At 47.2% G+C, this 16,980-nt stretch overlaps 1 protein-coding gene and 1 pseudogene across 7 annotated transcripts in view; both read left to right on the forward strand.

The window, feature by feature from the left end:
- TIAM2 (TIAM Rac1 associated GEF 2) overlaps positions 1-16,980 on the forward strand; it is a 217,719-nt gene that overhangs the window by 117,779 nt on the left and 82,960 nt on the right. For all 7 annotated transcript variants that reach the window (XM_036222944.1, XM_036222951.1, XM_036222964.1 and 4 more), the window contains 4 exons: positions 3,352-3,461; positions 4,556-5,719; positions 10,717-11,152; positions 16,163-16,335. In XM_036222944.1, coding sequence (XP_036078837.1) covers positions 4,562-5,719; positions 10,717-11,152; positions 16,163-16,335 — 1,767 coding nt within the window. In that variant the 5' untranslated portion in view covers positions 3,352-3,461; positions 4,556-4,561. The remainder of the gene's footprint in view (positions 1-3,351; positions 3,462-4,555; positions 5,720-10,716; positions 11,153-16,162; positions 16,336-16,980) is intronic.
- Positions 14,485-14,603, forward strand: LOC118607270 (annotated as a pseudogene).

A 16,980-nucleotide genomic window follows, 5' to 3' on the forward strand; every position in this document is an offset into this window, starting at 1 on the left:
CACCCCCAAGCAAATTCCAAAGTCCCTACCCCACCCTCCACCTCTGGTAACAAGTCTGATCTCTTTTTTCTATGAGTTTGGTTTTCTGTTTTAGAGTCCACGTGTAAGTGAGAGCATAAGTATTTGTCTATCTCTGGCTTATTTCACTTAGCATAATGCCTTCGAGGTCTGTTTGTGTTGTTGCAAATAGTAGGATTTCCTTTTTTTTTTTTAAATGGCTGTATACTGTACACTCACATACATTTATACGTATATACGCATGCATACACACACACATTCATACATACACGTGTGCGTGTGTACCGTAACTTCTTCATCCATTATCCATTCACCCATCGACGGACACAGGTTCTTTCCATGTCTTGGCTCTCGTAAATAAAGCTGCCGTGAACATGGGAGTTGTAGATGCCTTTCCAGTTGGCAATTTCATTTCCTTTGGCTATATTCCCAGAAGTGGAATTGCTGGATCTTATGGACTTTCTATTGTTAATTCTGTGAGGAGCCTCCATGCTGTTTTCCGTAGTGGCCGTACCAATTTGCAGTCCCACCAGCAGTGCACAAGTGTTCCCTTCTTACCGTGTCCCTGCCAGCCCAAGCACGAGGTGATGTCTCATTCGCATTCCCCTGATGCTGAGTGATGTGGGACATCTTTCTATGTACCCGTTGGCTTTTTGTATGTCTTCTTTGGAGAAATGTCTATTTGGGTCCTTTGTTCATTTTAAATTAGATGATTTGTTTTATTATTATTATTATTATTATTATATTATTGTTTTTGCTGTAACGCAATAGTTACACAACTCAGTATGAATTCCTCTTATATTTTGGATATTAACCCCGTATTTGACATATGGTTTACAGATATTTTTCTCCTTCCATAGGTTGTCTTTTAACTTTGTTGATTTCTTTTGCTGTGTGGAAGTTGTTTTTAGTTTGAAGTAGTCCCACTTGTTGATTTTTCATTTCGTGGCTTGTGCTTTAGGTGCCATATCCAAAACATCCTTACCAAGACCCATGTCAAGGAGCTTTATTCCTATATTTTCATCTAGTAGTTTCATGATTTCAGGTCATAACATTTAAATCTTTAATCCACTTTTAGTTAATTTTTGTGAGTGGTATGAGATATGGGTCCATTTTATTTCTTTTATAAGTGAATATCCAGTTGTCAATTATTAGTTGACCTTATATGCTTGGGTTTATTTCTGGACTCGATTCAGTTCCATTGGTCCGCCTGTTTTTATGCCATAATCTTTTGAACTGTTTTGATGACCATAGCTTTATTCTATAGCTTGAAACCAGGAAGTATGATGCCTCTCTTTTTGCTCTTTCTCAGAATTTCTTTGGCTATTAGGTGTCTTGTGGTTCCACATAAATTTTAGGAGTATTTTCCTATTTTTATAAAAAGTGTCATTGGAATCTTGATAGGGATTGCATTGAATCTATAAATAGCTTTTGGTAGTAATGGCATTTTAACAATATTCTTTCAATCCATAAACATTGGATACTGTTCCATTTTTTGGTGTCTTCATTGATTTTTTTCATCAATGCTTGTAGTTTTCAGAATAGAGATCTTATACTTAGCTAATTTATTACTGTGTGTGCTATTGTTTTTGATGCTATTGTGAATGGAATGTGTTTTTTTCAGAGAATTTGTTAGTGTATAGAAATGCTACTGATTTTTGCGTGTTATTTCTGTATCCTGCAACTTGACTGAATTTGTTGATTAAATCTAACAGGTTTTTTTTTGTTGTTGTGGTTGAGTCTTTAGGATTTTCTCTATATAAAATCACGTCATCTATAAATAGAGACAGCTTTACTTCTTCCTTTAAAATTCTGTTACATTTTCTCTCTCTTTCCTGCCTGATTGCTCTGGCTAGGACTTCCAGTACTATGTCGAGAGTGGCACCCCTTTTTGTTCCCGATCTTAGAGGAAAGGCTTTCAGTCTTTCACTGTTGAGTATGATATCAGCTGTGGGCTTGTCATATAAGGCCTTTACTATGTTGAGATATGTTCCTTCTGTGTCTAATTTGTTAAGAGTTTTTTTATCATGCATGGATGCTGAATGTTGTCAAATGCTTTTTTTGTAGCTATTGAGATGATCATACGATTCTTTTCTTTCATTCTATTAATACGATGTATTCCATTGATTGATTTGTATATGTTGAGTCATCCTTGCATCCCCGGGGCAAATTCTACTTGGTCAGGGTACGTGATCCTTTTAATGTGCTGATGAATTTGGCTTGCTAGCATTTTATTGCGGATTTTTACATCTGTAGTCATCAGGGAAATTGGCCTGTAGTTTCTTTTCTAGTAATTGTCTCTTTCTGGTTATGATATCAGGATAATGCTGGCCTTGTCAAATGAGTTTGGGAGTATTCCTTTTACTTTTTTTGGGGAGAATCTGAGAAGGATTGGTATCCATTCTTTTTTAAATGTTTGGTAAAAGTCACTAGTGCAGCCATCTGGTTCCGGGCTTTTTTTTTTTTGGTGGAAATTTTGATGACTGATTCGATCTCCTTACTAGGAATTAATCTATTTAGCTTTTCTATTTCTTTCTGATTCAGTCTTAGTAAGTTATGTTTCTAAGAATTTTTCAATTTCGTCTAGGTTTGTTGGCATGTATAGAGTTGTTCATAATTATTATTTTTTTTTTAAGAGGAAAAAGGTCACTATTGAACCCTCACTGCTTTGGTCTTCATGGGTCTGCAAAGAAAATAAAGGCTTTGTGTCTGGCAGGGAGCACAGCCCGATGGTGGCACCCCCCAGCCTGTCCCCTTCCCCTTGACGGTGGCCTCCTGCCCCTAACTCTCTGTACTGTGAGGCCCAAACATGTGCCGGAGGAAAACTTTTACTCTCATTTATAGGGTTAACTTCTGTAACATGAGTTATTTTAGCCAAGGACTATTTCACTGTTTTTCAGCCTTTCGGTTTTTTTTTAACTGCTTAGTCACACAAAGAACAATGCCCTGCTCTTGTCACGTCAGGACGATGCTCCTGCCCTGTTGGCGGCGTGGTGAGTCTGAGAGTTGTTTTCCTAGCGGTGGTGACAGAGGAGCCATGACTCATGCCTGTGTGTTCACCTGCTCGCCCCCGAAACAAAGGCATGCGTTGGACTCCAGACCGTGTGTTGAGTTAATGGCCTTCACGAGATTGGCTGGGCAGCTCTGGCTTTTTTTTTTTTTCTTCCAAACAACCCCGATGAGTTCACAGACATTTCATTTACTATTTTGGCAGCAATTCTGAATACCCGTCGTTTCTTCAGATCATTTACATTAAACTTTGGTTTTTATTTTTTGGGGGGGGGGGAACTTGATAGAAAATGCTCAAGAGTTTCTCACATTTCTGTGTTTCAGGGCCATTTCATGGACTCATTTTCCACACTCGTTAACCATGCTGCCTTTGCTCCCAGGACCACATAAAGCCGGCTGAGCATTAATCTCCACCAGCACAAACTAGACTGCAGGTAAATCCAACTTACGTGAGTGGTAGTTCTCTGTCATGTTGCATGACTGTGATTAAGGTAATAAATAGCGGTTTCATTTTTGGTCCAGTTATTTTTGTTTTAAAATGTGTTTGGTAACGGCCACCGAAGAAAAGTCAATCCATTTGCCTTCTGTTTTATGGCTATCCATCCTTAGGTATAAAAGAATTAAAATTAAAATCCTATTAAATATGTTTAGAAACATTACTCCAACTTTACAAAAACTGAGGGGAAGGTTTGGATCAAATTCACTTTGACACTGAGCAAATTGGCATTTTAACGGGAATGAAAAGAATCTAACAGGTTTTTTTGGATACTTGCAAGTCAGCTTTAAACTTTTTTCTCTCATCATGTTCTAAAGTGAGGACTCTTAAAGTCTTTATAAAAGCTCTGTAAACGAGTTTCATTATATCATTTTTCTGCCCCAAGTGAGAACTTTTATTTCCCTTCCCCTTCTTCAGTCTCAGCCTAGGGTTTGGGGACTTCTGAATCCTTTTGTGACATTCCTACTCTGTGTGACATACTAAAGCTCCACCAGTGTGGTACCTGGAGTCATGTCGTTATAAACGTGGCAGTTTTTTTGAGTAGTGATCTCTCATATTGTGCGGTGTTTGCTCTTCAGAAGTTTATGTGTAATGAATCTCTCTCTGGTCATTGAAAAATCAGTGTAGGAGAGAGTAAATATATTTTCTATTTTTTTTCCTTCGAGAATCATTCATTCAAAAATCTCTCAACACCAAGGCTAAAAAAGGTCTCTGCCTAGGCTGATTTTTATGCCAGTTCAATTTCTGAATTAACTTCATACGATAAATTTTGTGATTAAAGTAACCAGTATATGAGCATGCAGTATTTTTTTTACCTGGCTAATGACTTGCTTACACAATGAGGAGAACCAATTCAGTAACTCTCGTTCCTGCCTCTCTGACTTACGTCAGGCACAGAGAGAAGTTGCTCAGTCCCCTCTAATATGAAGATCTTTTTTTTTTTTTTTTTGTAAAATAGAAAATTCTGTCGTAATGAAATGCGATGCAGGAGGTCATGGCTCTTACCGATGCTGCTGTCTGTCCTTCATGTAGGTTAAAATGGGGAACTCCGAGAGTCAGTACACATTTCAAGGATCTAAAAATCACAGCAATACCATTCCTGGTGCTAAGCAAAAGCCTTGCTCCCTGAAAATACGCAGCATTCACGCAAAAGACGACAAGTCGTTGCATGGATGGGGTCACGGAAGCGGCGGAGCAGGGTACAAATCCAGGTCCCTGGCCCGAAGCTGCCTTTCTCACTTTAAAAGCAACCAGCCTTACGCCTCGAGACTCGGCGGACCCGCCTGCAAAGTCTCCAAAGGCAACGCCTACTCCAAGCACAGGACAAATGGCTCAGGGAGCGATTTCCAGGGCAACCACGCTGCTTTCTTCCCGGAGAACGGTTTCCACTACGTCGCCCAGGACCGGGCGCAGAACCACGTGGCCTCGAAGGACTGCAACGGGCACCTCAACTGCTACGGGAGCAACGAGAGCGCGGCGTCCACGCCGCCGGGCGAGGACCGAAGGAGCCCCAGGGTGCTCATCAAGACGCTGGGGAAGCTGGACGGCTGCCTCCGCGTGGAGTTCCACAGCGGCGGCGCCCCGGGCCCCGGCCCCGAGCCCCCCGAGCCCCCCGAGGCGGCCGGCGGCCCGGTGCGGCTGCTGCGCTACTCGCCCGCGCCGCGCCCCGGGGCCGGCTCGCCGCGCGGCCCGCGCCCCGGCCCCGCCGACGCGCGGCCGCGCTCCAGCAAGGGCAGCTCCCTGAGCTCCGAGTCATCCTGGTACGACTGCCCGTGGGGCCACGCCGGCGAGGGCAGCGAGGCCGAGGGCCCCTTCGCCACGCCCGGCGCGCCGGACCCCGGCTTCCCTCCCGGCGACGCCCCGAAGCCGTTCAACCAAAGCTCTTCCCTGTCCTCCCTGCGCGGACTCGACCCCGATGCGCCCCTGGGGGGCCTGGCCGCCTCCGGGGCACGGCTGTCCGATGAGGACATCGGCGCCCCCGCCAGCCTCAGCCACCGCGTCTCCTTCGCCTCGGACATGGACGTGCCGTCCAGGGTGGGGCACCGGGAGCCCGGCCCGTACGCGTCCTTCACCCTCCCCTGCAGGAGGTCCAAGGCCTTCACGGAGGACGCTTCCAAGAAGGACACCCTGAAGGCCAGAATGCGTCGCCTCAGTGACTGGACGGGCAGCCTCTCCAGAAAGAAGAGGAAGCTCCAGGTAAGCGGGTTCCGAGCTGCCCCAGGGGTGCCCGAGGCGACAGTGAGCTAAGACTGGGCACGTCTTGGTTCACTCTTAACCCACAACTTCGGGTCTCTCTGCTGCTGTGCAGTGTCCACTCTTGTGGTCTTGTACGAATGCCACAGGCCTCACTCACCCCGAGACGTGTTCTCAGAAAGCACAGCTTGGGACAGACTTCCCCCAGAGAAGGGGGTTTTCTGAGAACCGAGCTGGAGCTCCTTCTCGAAGCCCACACTGAAAGGGTGGGGGGTGGAGAGAGTGTCATGTGGGGAGCAGCCTTCCTGAACTCGGTTTAACTTTGGGAAAATTACAATTTCTGCACTTCAGTTGGTACTTGAGTTGATGATCTATCAGTGCGTATAATCTCACCACCTCAGGGGAGTAGCTAAGTTTTGCAAACATCTCGGACTTGAGCACATTATAGCGAAAATATGCTAAGGCCTGATAAAATAAGAATCATGATGGTAAGACTACTTTTAATGGTGCATAAAGTTTAAATGGGGGAAACAGTGGTTTCACCACCAGGAAAGAAAGTAACAATGTGCCTTTTTAGGTAACTAGTAGCAATGGCTAGGTTTTCAGTTGGTGGTGGTGGTTTTTTTTGTTTTGTTTTTACTTCGAATTAATTATAGAAGAGAGAAAACTTTTCTTTAACTCAATATAACATATTGTTGAAGGGAATTTGGTAGGAAATTACTCTGTAATAGAATCGTATCTTAATTATCCTAGATGGACATTTAATTATAAGATTTGATAGAGCTTTCAGGGTAGATGATAATATCACTCTCTAGATCGTTTCAGATCTGTAACATTTACGGATAATAGATTCCTTCTCGTGCATACGATGTACCACCACCAGCCTCCCATATTGTCCTTTATTGCCTTTTCCTCTTCCTTGACGCAGAGCTAAAGAACAGGTGATCACCATCCCGTTAGGGAAGTCCTCATCTCTGAATAGAAGAATGTGCTTCTTTGTGATCGCTTCCTCAGGTCGAGCCACCGAAGAGTAGGGATTTCTTTGACTTTTCCGTCACAGCTACTCCACGCGGGCAACTGTCACATCTTTTTGAGTCAAGTGCTACATAGCGCCAGCTTACGTTCAGCTGTCCTCGGCTGTGCCCCCGGATTGATGCTGGCGTTGAGCCAGTTCCTGCTCATCTCTTGTCTGCGTGGAGTGTGTGTGTATCTCATCAGTGTTTGTAGCCCGGCTTACACACAGCTCTGCTGAGTCTCATTCAGTGTCAGTTCCGTTTAAGGGCGGACCAGTCGCCACTGTGCTTTGACCCCGTCCTGTCCCGTGCAGGCCTCCCTGCCTGGCCCATGCACGAGAAGTGCGCCTCCTTCAATTCTGTGTCATTCGAAGACGTAACTCCGAATGATTTGTAAGCCTGTGGCGTTAAGAACAGACTGGTTAGAAGCAAAGGATCTGACTCCGAAAGCTAGAAAGGACTCCCCCTCATTTTAAAAACGAAGATGCTCAGGTTCAAGGAGTTTGAGGGCTCTTCCTGAAGACACGTGGGTAGTTAGTGGAGAAGCCGGGCCAAAGCCGTTTCTGCTGAACTGCAAACGTGTGTGATTTTTCCACTTAGCCACATGACCAAGGTATTGTTGATAGCCACTAGTAATTACATGGACTGTTATAAGATAATAAACCATTGTGGACTTTTAAAAGTGGCCTATGAAGGCAGGTTTTTAGTTTCTCTTGTGTTCCCATAATTGATAAACTATTAAAGTGAACGCAGTGAACTTTGGGGGCAAGTGGACCACTTCTGCTGGCCATACCTTTGTTTTTCTTTCACAACTTAAGGTGAGGATCAGGTTTAGACCCCAGAAGATGTAGTCAGTGCATGGGAGCCAAGTTTGTGACAATACACTATAAAAAAGCCCCCAACAAATGCATCTTCTCTTACCACACGCGGACTCTTGCACGTGCCAGCAGGGCGAAGGGGCAGAAAGTCTTACCGTGATGGACAGACATACTTGTTTTGACTTTTAAAACAGTGATGGAAAAAGAGCCGCCCTTACTTTATAGGGCTTTTCTACCACTCTGGTGAGTTGCAGCCTGAAAGCAGATTAGTCTGTGAAAAATGTACACAATTGAAAAGGAAAAATCATGCTAATCAGAGAGGAAGGGAGCAGGAGGGAGAGAGGGTGGGACCGTGTTGTGGAAAGAAGTATGTGTTTGAGGTCGATAAACTTTGGATTCATGTGGCCGTAGGAGACCTGTGAGCCCTTGCTCCCTCCCGTCCTGGGTAAACGTCCACGTCTGCCAGGCAGGACAGGCCAGTTATGCAGAGGAAGCAAAAAGCCCTCAAACCTTTGAGGTTGAGCACAAGCCAAGGTTATTTCTCACTCCTGCTGCATCCTCTGGTCTGCACTGTCCCTCCCTGGGACCCCGGGTCCACAGAGCCGCTGCCGTCTGGAACACTGCCATCCTCCATGGCCGAGGGAGAAGGAAAATCATGTGTTAGCTTTCAAAGCTTCCACTCCGAAGCGACACAGCTCACTTCTGTTCGCATTTATTGTCCAAAGTGCCAAAGCAAGTCACGTGGCCATGCCCAGCTTCAAGGGAGGGAGGGAGCAGGAAATGATTTGCCATATGCCCGAGGGGAGGACCAGGAATTTGTGGCGGCCAGCACGGATGCTAAGGCAGAGTTTACAGCAGAGGAGACTTAGGGCCGAGACCTTGACTTTCTGGCCCCCCTCTCTCTGCCCTTTGAGGGCTGTGTGGACACAGGTAATTTCTGCATAGGACCTAGGGGTCCTTACTCTGGCATCAAGGAAAATGGTGTGCGAAGAACGACAAGGTGTAAAATTGGTACTTTTTTCTAGAAAGCGAGGAATCGTGATCAGAGTTTTCCTTTAGCTCCCAAGGAGTCGAGTGACAGCTCTTGAGTCCCTCTCTACTCTTTGCTCACGTGCCCGGGTCATCAGTTACATTACCTGTTGTTTATGACGATCTGATTGGGGGAAGTAGAAGTCAGTCTGCTTAGTGTACATGACACCTTAGTTCCGCACCCCTAACACAGTGGTCAGGAAACCCAGCTGAGAGCTTATTTAGATTCATTCATTCTCATTGGGCTGGAAATTAGTCACTGGCTATTAGGATTCTAGCCAGGAAGCTTTAGAAATTTATTAGAGACAGGGAAAGTTCATTTCTGTGCATAAGAATCAGTTATAAATGCTAAAATGTAATGTTTTCCCATTTTTCAAGGAGAAAATTTTGTCTTACTTTCCTATGGTCGAACATAGAAAAGTTAGTACCGAAATTTTAAGTCTCTCTCTTGTGAGACACAAGGTCAGCGTTTATGGGCCGTGTTTAAGTTTGATGCCTTTCTGTGGCAGAGTTTCTCTTGTTTCGAAACACCCTGTTTTAGCTCCTGCCGGGGTTTCAGAGGCCGTCCCAGGTTTTGGGGGCTCTGGGTCAGAGTCACACTCATAGCTGCAATCATGTTAGTACTCGTTAAATGCAAAGTATTGCTTCACCTCCTAAGAGTTTTTGAATAACAACAAAGTGACAATTTAAAAAACCTTTAAAAATTATTTCGAAAGCTTCCTGTCTCAGTGACTCACCACAGCTGGCTTATTTGCTCTGTTCCTGCATACGGATTCGTGTATAAATAAGTATGACCGTGGGACACTGTGTAAACCCAAGCAGAAAACATTTTCATTAGTAATAGCTGTGTTTGGGGCTGGTTATTTTGCAAATACTCTTCAGTTGATGATTTTCCTACAGAAGATAGATAGCAAGTAATTGCTACTTCGCTACTTTCTGGGTGGAATTTCGGAAAATAAAACCCCTCCACACATCGGAATATTCAAAATCAGGCCATGAGTCAGTGGTCCTTGATTCAGTTTTCCCTCATTTTTATTTTAATAGTAAACTGAGTCAGCATCGCCCTGTAGAATTGCTTTAGTCTGAGCTCTAAGGTTGGAACGTCAGTATCTTTTGAGTCATACGTTAAGCTCACTTTCTGCTGAAGAATTTAGTTGCCGTTATTTGCCAATGAATGGCCCGTATGAAAATTATTTTTCTTGAATGACTAGACTTCCAATCTAGGCATAAGACAAAACCTTCATGTTTTTCAGGTCTGTGCCCGGCTGGTTCAGTGTTCAGTGTGTGTAGTCCTAAAAACCAGGGGTAGCAGTTATTGTATAAATATTAATTTTGTTTAGAGCTGCCTGTGTCTGATTTTGTGTCGGAGTAAATATTAAAGTGAAGAATAATGTCTCTAGTATCCCCAGCACCAATGATGCAATAGATGTTCAAATAAAAGGATGCAAATGAATGAATAATATACTCTTTTCATGAAAGAAATTCCCAAATTATGTAAAAAAAAAAAAACTAATTACGAAAAATGACATCCATTCCCCTTTGTGGATAAGGAACCTCGGATACGAGGTTTTCATGATCTGAAGTGGGAAAACAAGAGGCTAGAGATCTCCAAGTCTAGACGTGGGCGGGTGGTGAGAAGCCGGAGGCTGTGTTTACTGTGGGGAGAGGAAGAGACTTTTGCACATGGCAGCACTGGGTCCCCATGTCCCTGCCTTTTGACCCTGGAGTTCGTGATTTTCTAAATCAGCCTTAAAAGGATCCGGGAGGAAAACAGTGCAAAGACACGAATTCTTCCCCTTAGGACACCGATTCATAGTTAGCAGAGAAACATCGGTTTAGAAACCTCCACTGATGTGTTTTACACGCACTAGTTCATTTCTTGATGTTAAGCGTCGGTTAGATTTCTGAGAGTGGGTAGTATTTTTGTTTACCTCTTGAAGCACTGATTCCCCTGGCAGCAAATTGGTCAGGCAACACTATTTCTCCAATTCTTACTAGTTTAGAGATGCACTTCTGTTGAAAGAATATTGCTTTGGGGCTGCAGCACTAGCAGCCAGCGGTGTGAGCCGCATGCCGTGTTTGGGGAGGGGACGCTTTGGCTATGGAACCTCTGATGGGTGGTCCTCTGCGTTGCTCGCAGGAGCCGAGGTCCAAGGAGGGCAGTGACTACTTCGACAGCCGCTCGGATGGACTGAACGTGGACGGGCAGGGCCCCTTCCAGGCGTCGGCCGCGCTGTGGTCAGGGGGCTCGGCTCAGCTTCTGCCCCAGAGAAGCGAATCCGCGCACGCGATTGGCAGCGATTCGCTCCGACAGGACATTTACGAGAACTTCATGCGAGAGCTGGAAATCGGCAGGACCAACACGGAGAACGCAGAGACGTCGACGGAAACGGCCGAGTCCAGCAGCGAGTCGCTCAGCTCCCTGGAGCAACTGGACCTGCTCTTCGAAAAGGAGCAAGGGGTGGTCCGGAAAGCAGGGTGGCTCTTCTTCAAACCCCTGGTCACTCTGCAGAAGGAAAGGAAGCTGGAGCTGGTGGCTCGCAGGAAGTGGAAACAGTACTGGGTGACGCTGAAAGGTGAGTGCGGGGGGGCCCCGGGGTGTCGTTGCCCCGCTGTGCTCTTTCCCAGGGGTGCCAGTGAGTCCTGCGTTCATTTGCGGGGTGTCTGTGAGTCTCACGCTTATTTGCTTTAACGTGAAGGGAGGTGCTACAGAATCTTCTGCAAACGCTTCCTCAAACCCGTATAATATGGCTTACTAAATATTCACGTTATTTAATCTAATAAATCATGATTAGGTTTAATAGTAATTGCTTATTATTTTGTAGGTCTATCTGTACCCTTTTAAACTACTTTTCCCGCATCTGTGGCGGGACCTCAAATTAGCTAGTGCAGGCATTTGCAGCGTAGGTCCTGAATTTCACATTCCGCGCACGTGCGGAGTCCCGAAGGGGTGTTCTTTGCTGCTTGCACCACCAAGAATTTCATCCAAATTGTTTGACTTGTGTCACCCCCACTGTTATGAACTAAGAGAGGCTGTTTGTCATCACAGACGAATGCTTTGCTTTTAATGTAGAGGAAGTAGGGGTAAGAATTTGTTCTGGTAAGACGACGAAACCTGCTTACGAGCATTGCCGTTTGGAAATTAGATTCGCCTCGCTCGTCGCAGGTGTATAGGTTTGAAGGGATTTAAAGGTCCCAAGAAAAACGAGGCTCCTAGTCAATACAGTGTTGATTTATACAGGTGGAAACAGGAAGAGCGGCCTCTTAGCCTCTGGCATTTCTGCACAGCGTCCTGTGACTTTTTTCAGAGCAACTGAGTATGATGTTCAGAGTCAACCCTCATTATCGGGTGACACCCTTCCTCTCACGGGAGAAAGCAGAGGTGGGGGTCAGGCCTGCAGACGCCGCCTGTGAAGGCCTCGGGCCCTCCGCAGGGCTGCTTTCTAGTTTCTTTCCACCCTCTATTTAGAAATTGTGAGGCCCCCCCTCCCCATCCCAGCCTTGGGGTATCATTTCGTAATGACCCATGAGCCACCCTGGGTAAGGTGCACTCACGGAGGCATTTCCTCTTTAAGTGATGCCTTTCCCTGGCACCCTGAGGGTTTATGAAACCCAAGTCCCACACAGACGGCAGGCCTCGTCTCCGACTCTGGGCTCAGGCTGTGGCTGGGGGAGTCAGAGAGCTTTCCGAGTTCCCATATGGAATAGCAGAAGGGATTTCGAAAGTTGGAATAAGGGGTTGAATCTAGCGAGATAAAATTTCAAAGGGATACGTTCTGCTTTAAATGTTTAGAATCAGTTACCGGAGCACAGGATAGGGAGATGCGGCTGCAAAATTGGACAGGTGAAGACAGGGGGCGGGAGGGTTTGATTTGCAGGCTGTCCATCGAATGAGTTCCCACTTGGACGAGGCTAAAGTGACTGTGATTTGAAAGGGCAAATGTGATGTCTGGCTGCATCATCAGCAATGCCACGTGGTCTGCAGCTCCATCTGCCACGCCTTCCTCTGCCCGGCTCAGAGTCCGCCTCTCTCTCCGTGGGGGCGTGATGGTGCGGGAGACTTGTTAGTAAACAAAATGATTCTCCAGAAGGTTCTACCCGAAGTATCTCTAACTGGAGAAGAGCGGGAAACGGTGCCCTCAGGGGTGCGAGCATCTGGAATTGTTTGTGGGCCACAGTCTGAAGCTGCTTCCTATTTGCATGATATTTCAAACAGGTGCACTCTGCTCCATAATGTGTCATACACCTATGTGTATATATATATGTTTTTAATGTAAAATTTGTTTGTTCAACTTGTTGCTTTGGGAAGCTGTTCCCTGCCGATCCTAGAGTGGTGGTGGCCTGGTTGGGGTGTGTGTGTGTGTCTGTCCGTCCATCCATCCATGTGTGCATCATGTCCTGCTTTGAGAAGCAGGGTCAGGTGAAACCAAAGGAGTTTAGAGCCACATGGAGGATGGCACAAGAGTGTAGGAATGTTCAGCCTGGAGGAAATAAGAACCAAGATGAGAATAAACAGTAGTCGTGTAGAAGAGACATTGAATTTATTCCGGTTCACCAGAGGTTGGGATGGGACTAATGGAGGACAAGCTGATTCTGAATTAGCATAAAAAAACAACAGCAACTAGAGCAAGGGGAAGCCGAGTGACAGCCCCTCCTGAGGTCCCTCCTGCCAGCGGCGCATGAGCACAGCCAGGCCGTCGGAGGCCTCCTGGGGGCGATCCACGCAGGTTTCGCTCAAGGCCGGGAGGACGCATCTCAGGGTTCCTGTGTTCTGTCCTGGAAGCTGCACCAGGAGCCTCTGGCTGCTGACCGCAGGGGCAGGGGCGGTCCTGAGCCGTCTTGGATGGTTCCAGGATGGCAGCCTGCCTGGGCCCCGCTGTCTTGGCCCTTGCTGGTAGAACCCTTCGTGACCCGTGTGTGGGTGAGGGGCACTGTGTCAGTGCGAATGTCATCAAGCGCACATTCCTCTGTTGCCTTCGCAGCCCAGGAAAGGCGCGTGACGACGATGTTTTCCCCAGCGTGACCTTTTCCGTGTGACTTTCTACACCTCTTTCCTCTGGGAATTCAATACGTCGAGTTTAGCTTTCTTGGCTCAGTGTCCAAGTCGCACTGTTTGGGTTTAACAGTTTGGTTTAACTTAGTTGAAAACATACGTGTGCGTCTAGATACACACAGGTACACTGAAGCAGAATTTTAAAATTATCCTTGAAGTAACTCTGTAAATAAGTTGGGAAGAGTGTTCTGGAGAGAGCAGCTGTTAGCAAACTACCTGGGGGCCCACCTGCATCAAACGTATAGGTATGCTGAGGGCACAAGTGTTTTCTAAGGCTTGCGGGATGTAATACAGTTTTAACAAGGTTAATTCTGCTTTCCATCTGTCCTTCCCTGTGAGTGGATCGTCATGTGGTTCATGAGGGACTTCCTGGGCCGAACAGTGGGCAAGGTCATTAAAGATATCCCTCAAAATGCACAGCAGGTGTCCGGGAGCAGCAGAGAGGCTCATCAAGTAATTTTCGGATGCTGGTGATGGACCCTGAGATAGGCCTGGAATGGGGAATGGAGGGCTGAGTGTGGGTTGAGAGGTATCAGTGAAAGGTAGATTTAAGGGGAGACTAAGGCTAGTTGCTCTCCTTCTGCTAGTGATAGTTCTACTAAAAAATAACACATCTCCTATTTCCATATGCCTGCTGCCATTCCAGTCTCTTGTCTCCTCTCTGCTACCATGAGAAGAACTTCCACAGTGAACGCTCCAGGCCATCACTGGCTCTTGGCAGGGTCTGGGTGGGGCTGACGGTCACAACCCTGGGGGTGGAGGGTGCAGGAGACTTCACTGATGTGGCTGCAGCCCCTTCCCATTAGCCTCAGCTCCCAGCATTAGAGACGCAGCCTGTTTAACTCGATGTAACAGATTTACGGCCATGCTACCCTGAACAGGGCCGATCCCATCTGATCTCGGAAGCTAAGCAGGGTCGGGCCTGGTTAGTACTTGGATGGGAGACCACCCAGGAAGACCAGGTGCTGTAGGTGTAAACAATAAAAAAGTAAGGGACTATTAGCTGACAAGGTCCTTGCAATTCTCTGAGGTCATCCGAGGGTTGCCCCGCCTAAAATAATAAGTAAATAAAAAATAAATTCGATAGCAACAGAAGTCTGCACGTTATGTTAGATCCTGGCCTAGATCCTGTTTTGGTTGCACACGGCCGCGTGAGGGCTGCCTTCTGTCGTAGATGGGGTGTGACATTTGGCCGCATCCTGGCGTCAGCCCAAGGTCGTGTTCATTCCTCTGGCTGTAATGATCTGAACCGTGCCGCAGGGGCCACAGTGTTAGGGAAACTGGAAAGTCGACATTACCCTTCGGAAAGAATTTGGACTTGGGTGCAGCCGGTGTGCTCTGTCGCCTTTGCCCTGGTCGTTGGGTTCCCAGGCCGTGGCAGGTCACACATGCAGCAATGGCGTCATCCGGGTCTTTCCTGCTGGGAAACCCGGGAGTATCGTTTCCAGGGCGCCGGTGGCTGGAGGAAGAATCAGGCTCCGCCTTCCCGAAGCAGCTCCGGCCATAACCCTCCTGCTCCTTCCCCGCGTTCTAGGAGCTTCTTCTTAGTTTGGGTGGGTTTTGTTTGCGGGACGAGAGGTTGCTCAGCGCTGCTTGAAATCGTAAAGCCCCGTGGAGGGAGAAAGTGCCGCCCGCGATCGGCGACACCTTTCTGTCCTGCCTTTTATGCTGCGCTGGGTTCCATGACGTAAACAGAAGGTTTGTTTTCAAAGGAAGAAATGAAACTGCCCAGAGTGAAATAGCTTTAGAATTATAATGATTACAGGGCATTCCTATCTAATTATCGAAGCAGACCTTTAATATCTTCCACCCATAATACTTTATTAGCTTATTAGGGGAAAGCTATATACTTGTAAGCATATGGCAGCGTTTTCAGAGTAATATTTTAACATCCAGGGATATTCAGTTTCGTTTTTCTCTCAATCTAAATTAGTGCAGTGCTGGTAATATTTCCTATTATGGTGAGAGAAAAGGACCAAGTTGTTTTCTGTGGCATTTGGAGACCGAACTGCACTTTCTCACGAATGGTTGCCCAGGCCTGCTCAGCTTCACGTCACCACGTGTCGTAGGTGTAGAAGCTCCCTTCGTTAGTAAAGGTGGGATTCCCGTCTGCCTCCCGCATTTCGCTCTCTGAGCTAGCGTGGTGTCCTGGTTAAGAATGAGGGCTCTGGGGCCAGAGGGCCTGCGGCCAGCTGCAGGACCTGCGCAGATGGTGTGGCCTCAGGTTTCACATCTGTGATATGGGTTGATAAGCACATCTGCCTTCTGGGACTGCTGTGGGGCTGAGTGAGGGGATCCCGGCGGGGAGGAAGCAGCAATACCTAACAATAAATACTTGCTATTATTACCGATAGTGCATTTACCAAAACACCTCCTTTTCACCAGAGTTGATGCTGATTCGCCAAGCACATTGTATCAAATAGTTGTCTTGTTCCATTCTATTGTTTTTTAAGATGTGTCCCTTCCCTTCGCATTTCTCTCCTAGACCCTCAGGACGTGTGACAGGGCCCTGGCTTTGCTTCTCTCTCCGCAGGATGCACCCTGCTGTTCTACGAGACCTACGGGAAGCACTCCCTGGATCAGAGCGGGGCGCCTCGCTGCGCCCTGTTTGCGGAAGACAGCATCGTGCAGGCCGTGCCGGAGCACCCCAAGAAGGAGCACGTGTTCTGCCTCAGCAACTCCTTCGGTGATGTCTACCTTTTCCAGGTACGCCGCCCTTTCTCCGCGTAGGGTGGAGGCGACGGCTTACCTGCTGTCGGGATAGGAAGGAGCCAGAAGCAAGAGGCCTCGCTTAGCGATGAAACCTACGAGCTTAGTTAGGCGTCGGACTGGGGCTTAACCCAGAGGATTATCCTCTCGCCGCCAGGGGCCATGGGATGCTCTTCTTAATCAAGAGAGAAAAGTCATGATCTCTGTCCTAGGGTAGCTCGTGACCTGGAGAACGCAAGGACGGAAATCCCCGGAGTGGAGGCTTTTTAAACGACTTGGGGAGTATGTGGCCCGGAAAGGTCCGGGTTCTTCCCAGGAACCCCAGCGGAAGCAGAGGGGGAAACCGTGGCTTTTCAGGAAGTCCCCAGGGACGAATGCCGGAAGGTCTCACTTCCCAGCAGAAGCCGGCTTAGGATGTTCAAATCCTGCTGCTGGGAATTTTAGCAACTTCCTAGCAAACGAGAAGCCACAGAGCATGGTGACACCGAGCTGGCGGTTTGGGGGCAGGGTTAGGTGTGACTCTGGTGTACCTGTGCCATCTTGGAATACTGACTGAACTTCTCTGAGCTTTGGACCCCTCAACCAGTAGGATAATCATAGCTTCTAGGGTTGCTTTAATACCATTTGCATGGGTTAAGTGCT

Source organism: Rousettus aegyptiacus, unplaced genomic scaffold (assembly GCF_014176215.1).
Source record: "Rousettus aegyptiacus isolate mRouAeg1 unplaced genomic scaffold, mRouAeg1.p scaffold_m13_p_1, whole genome shotgun sequence".
Lineage (NCBI taxonomy): Eukaryota > Metazoa > Chordata > Mammalia > Chiroptera > Pteropodidae > Rousettus > Rousettus aegyptiacus.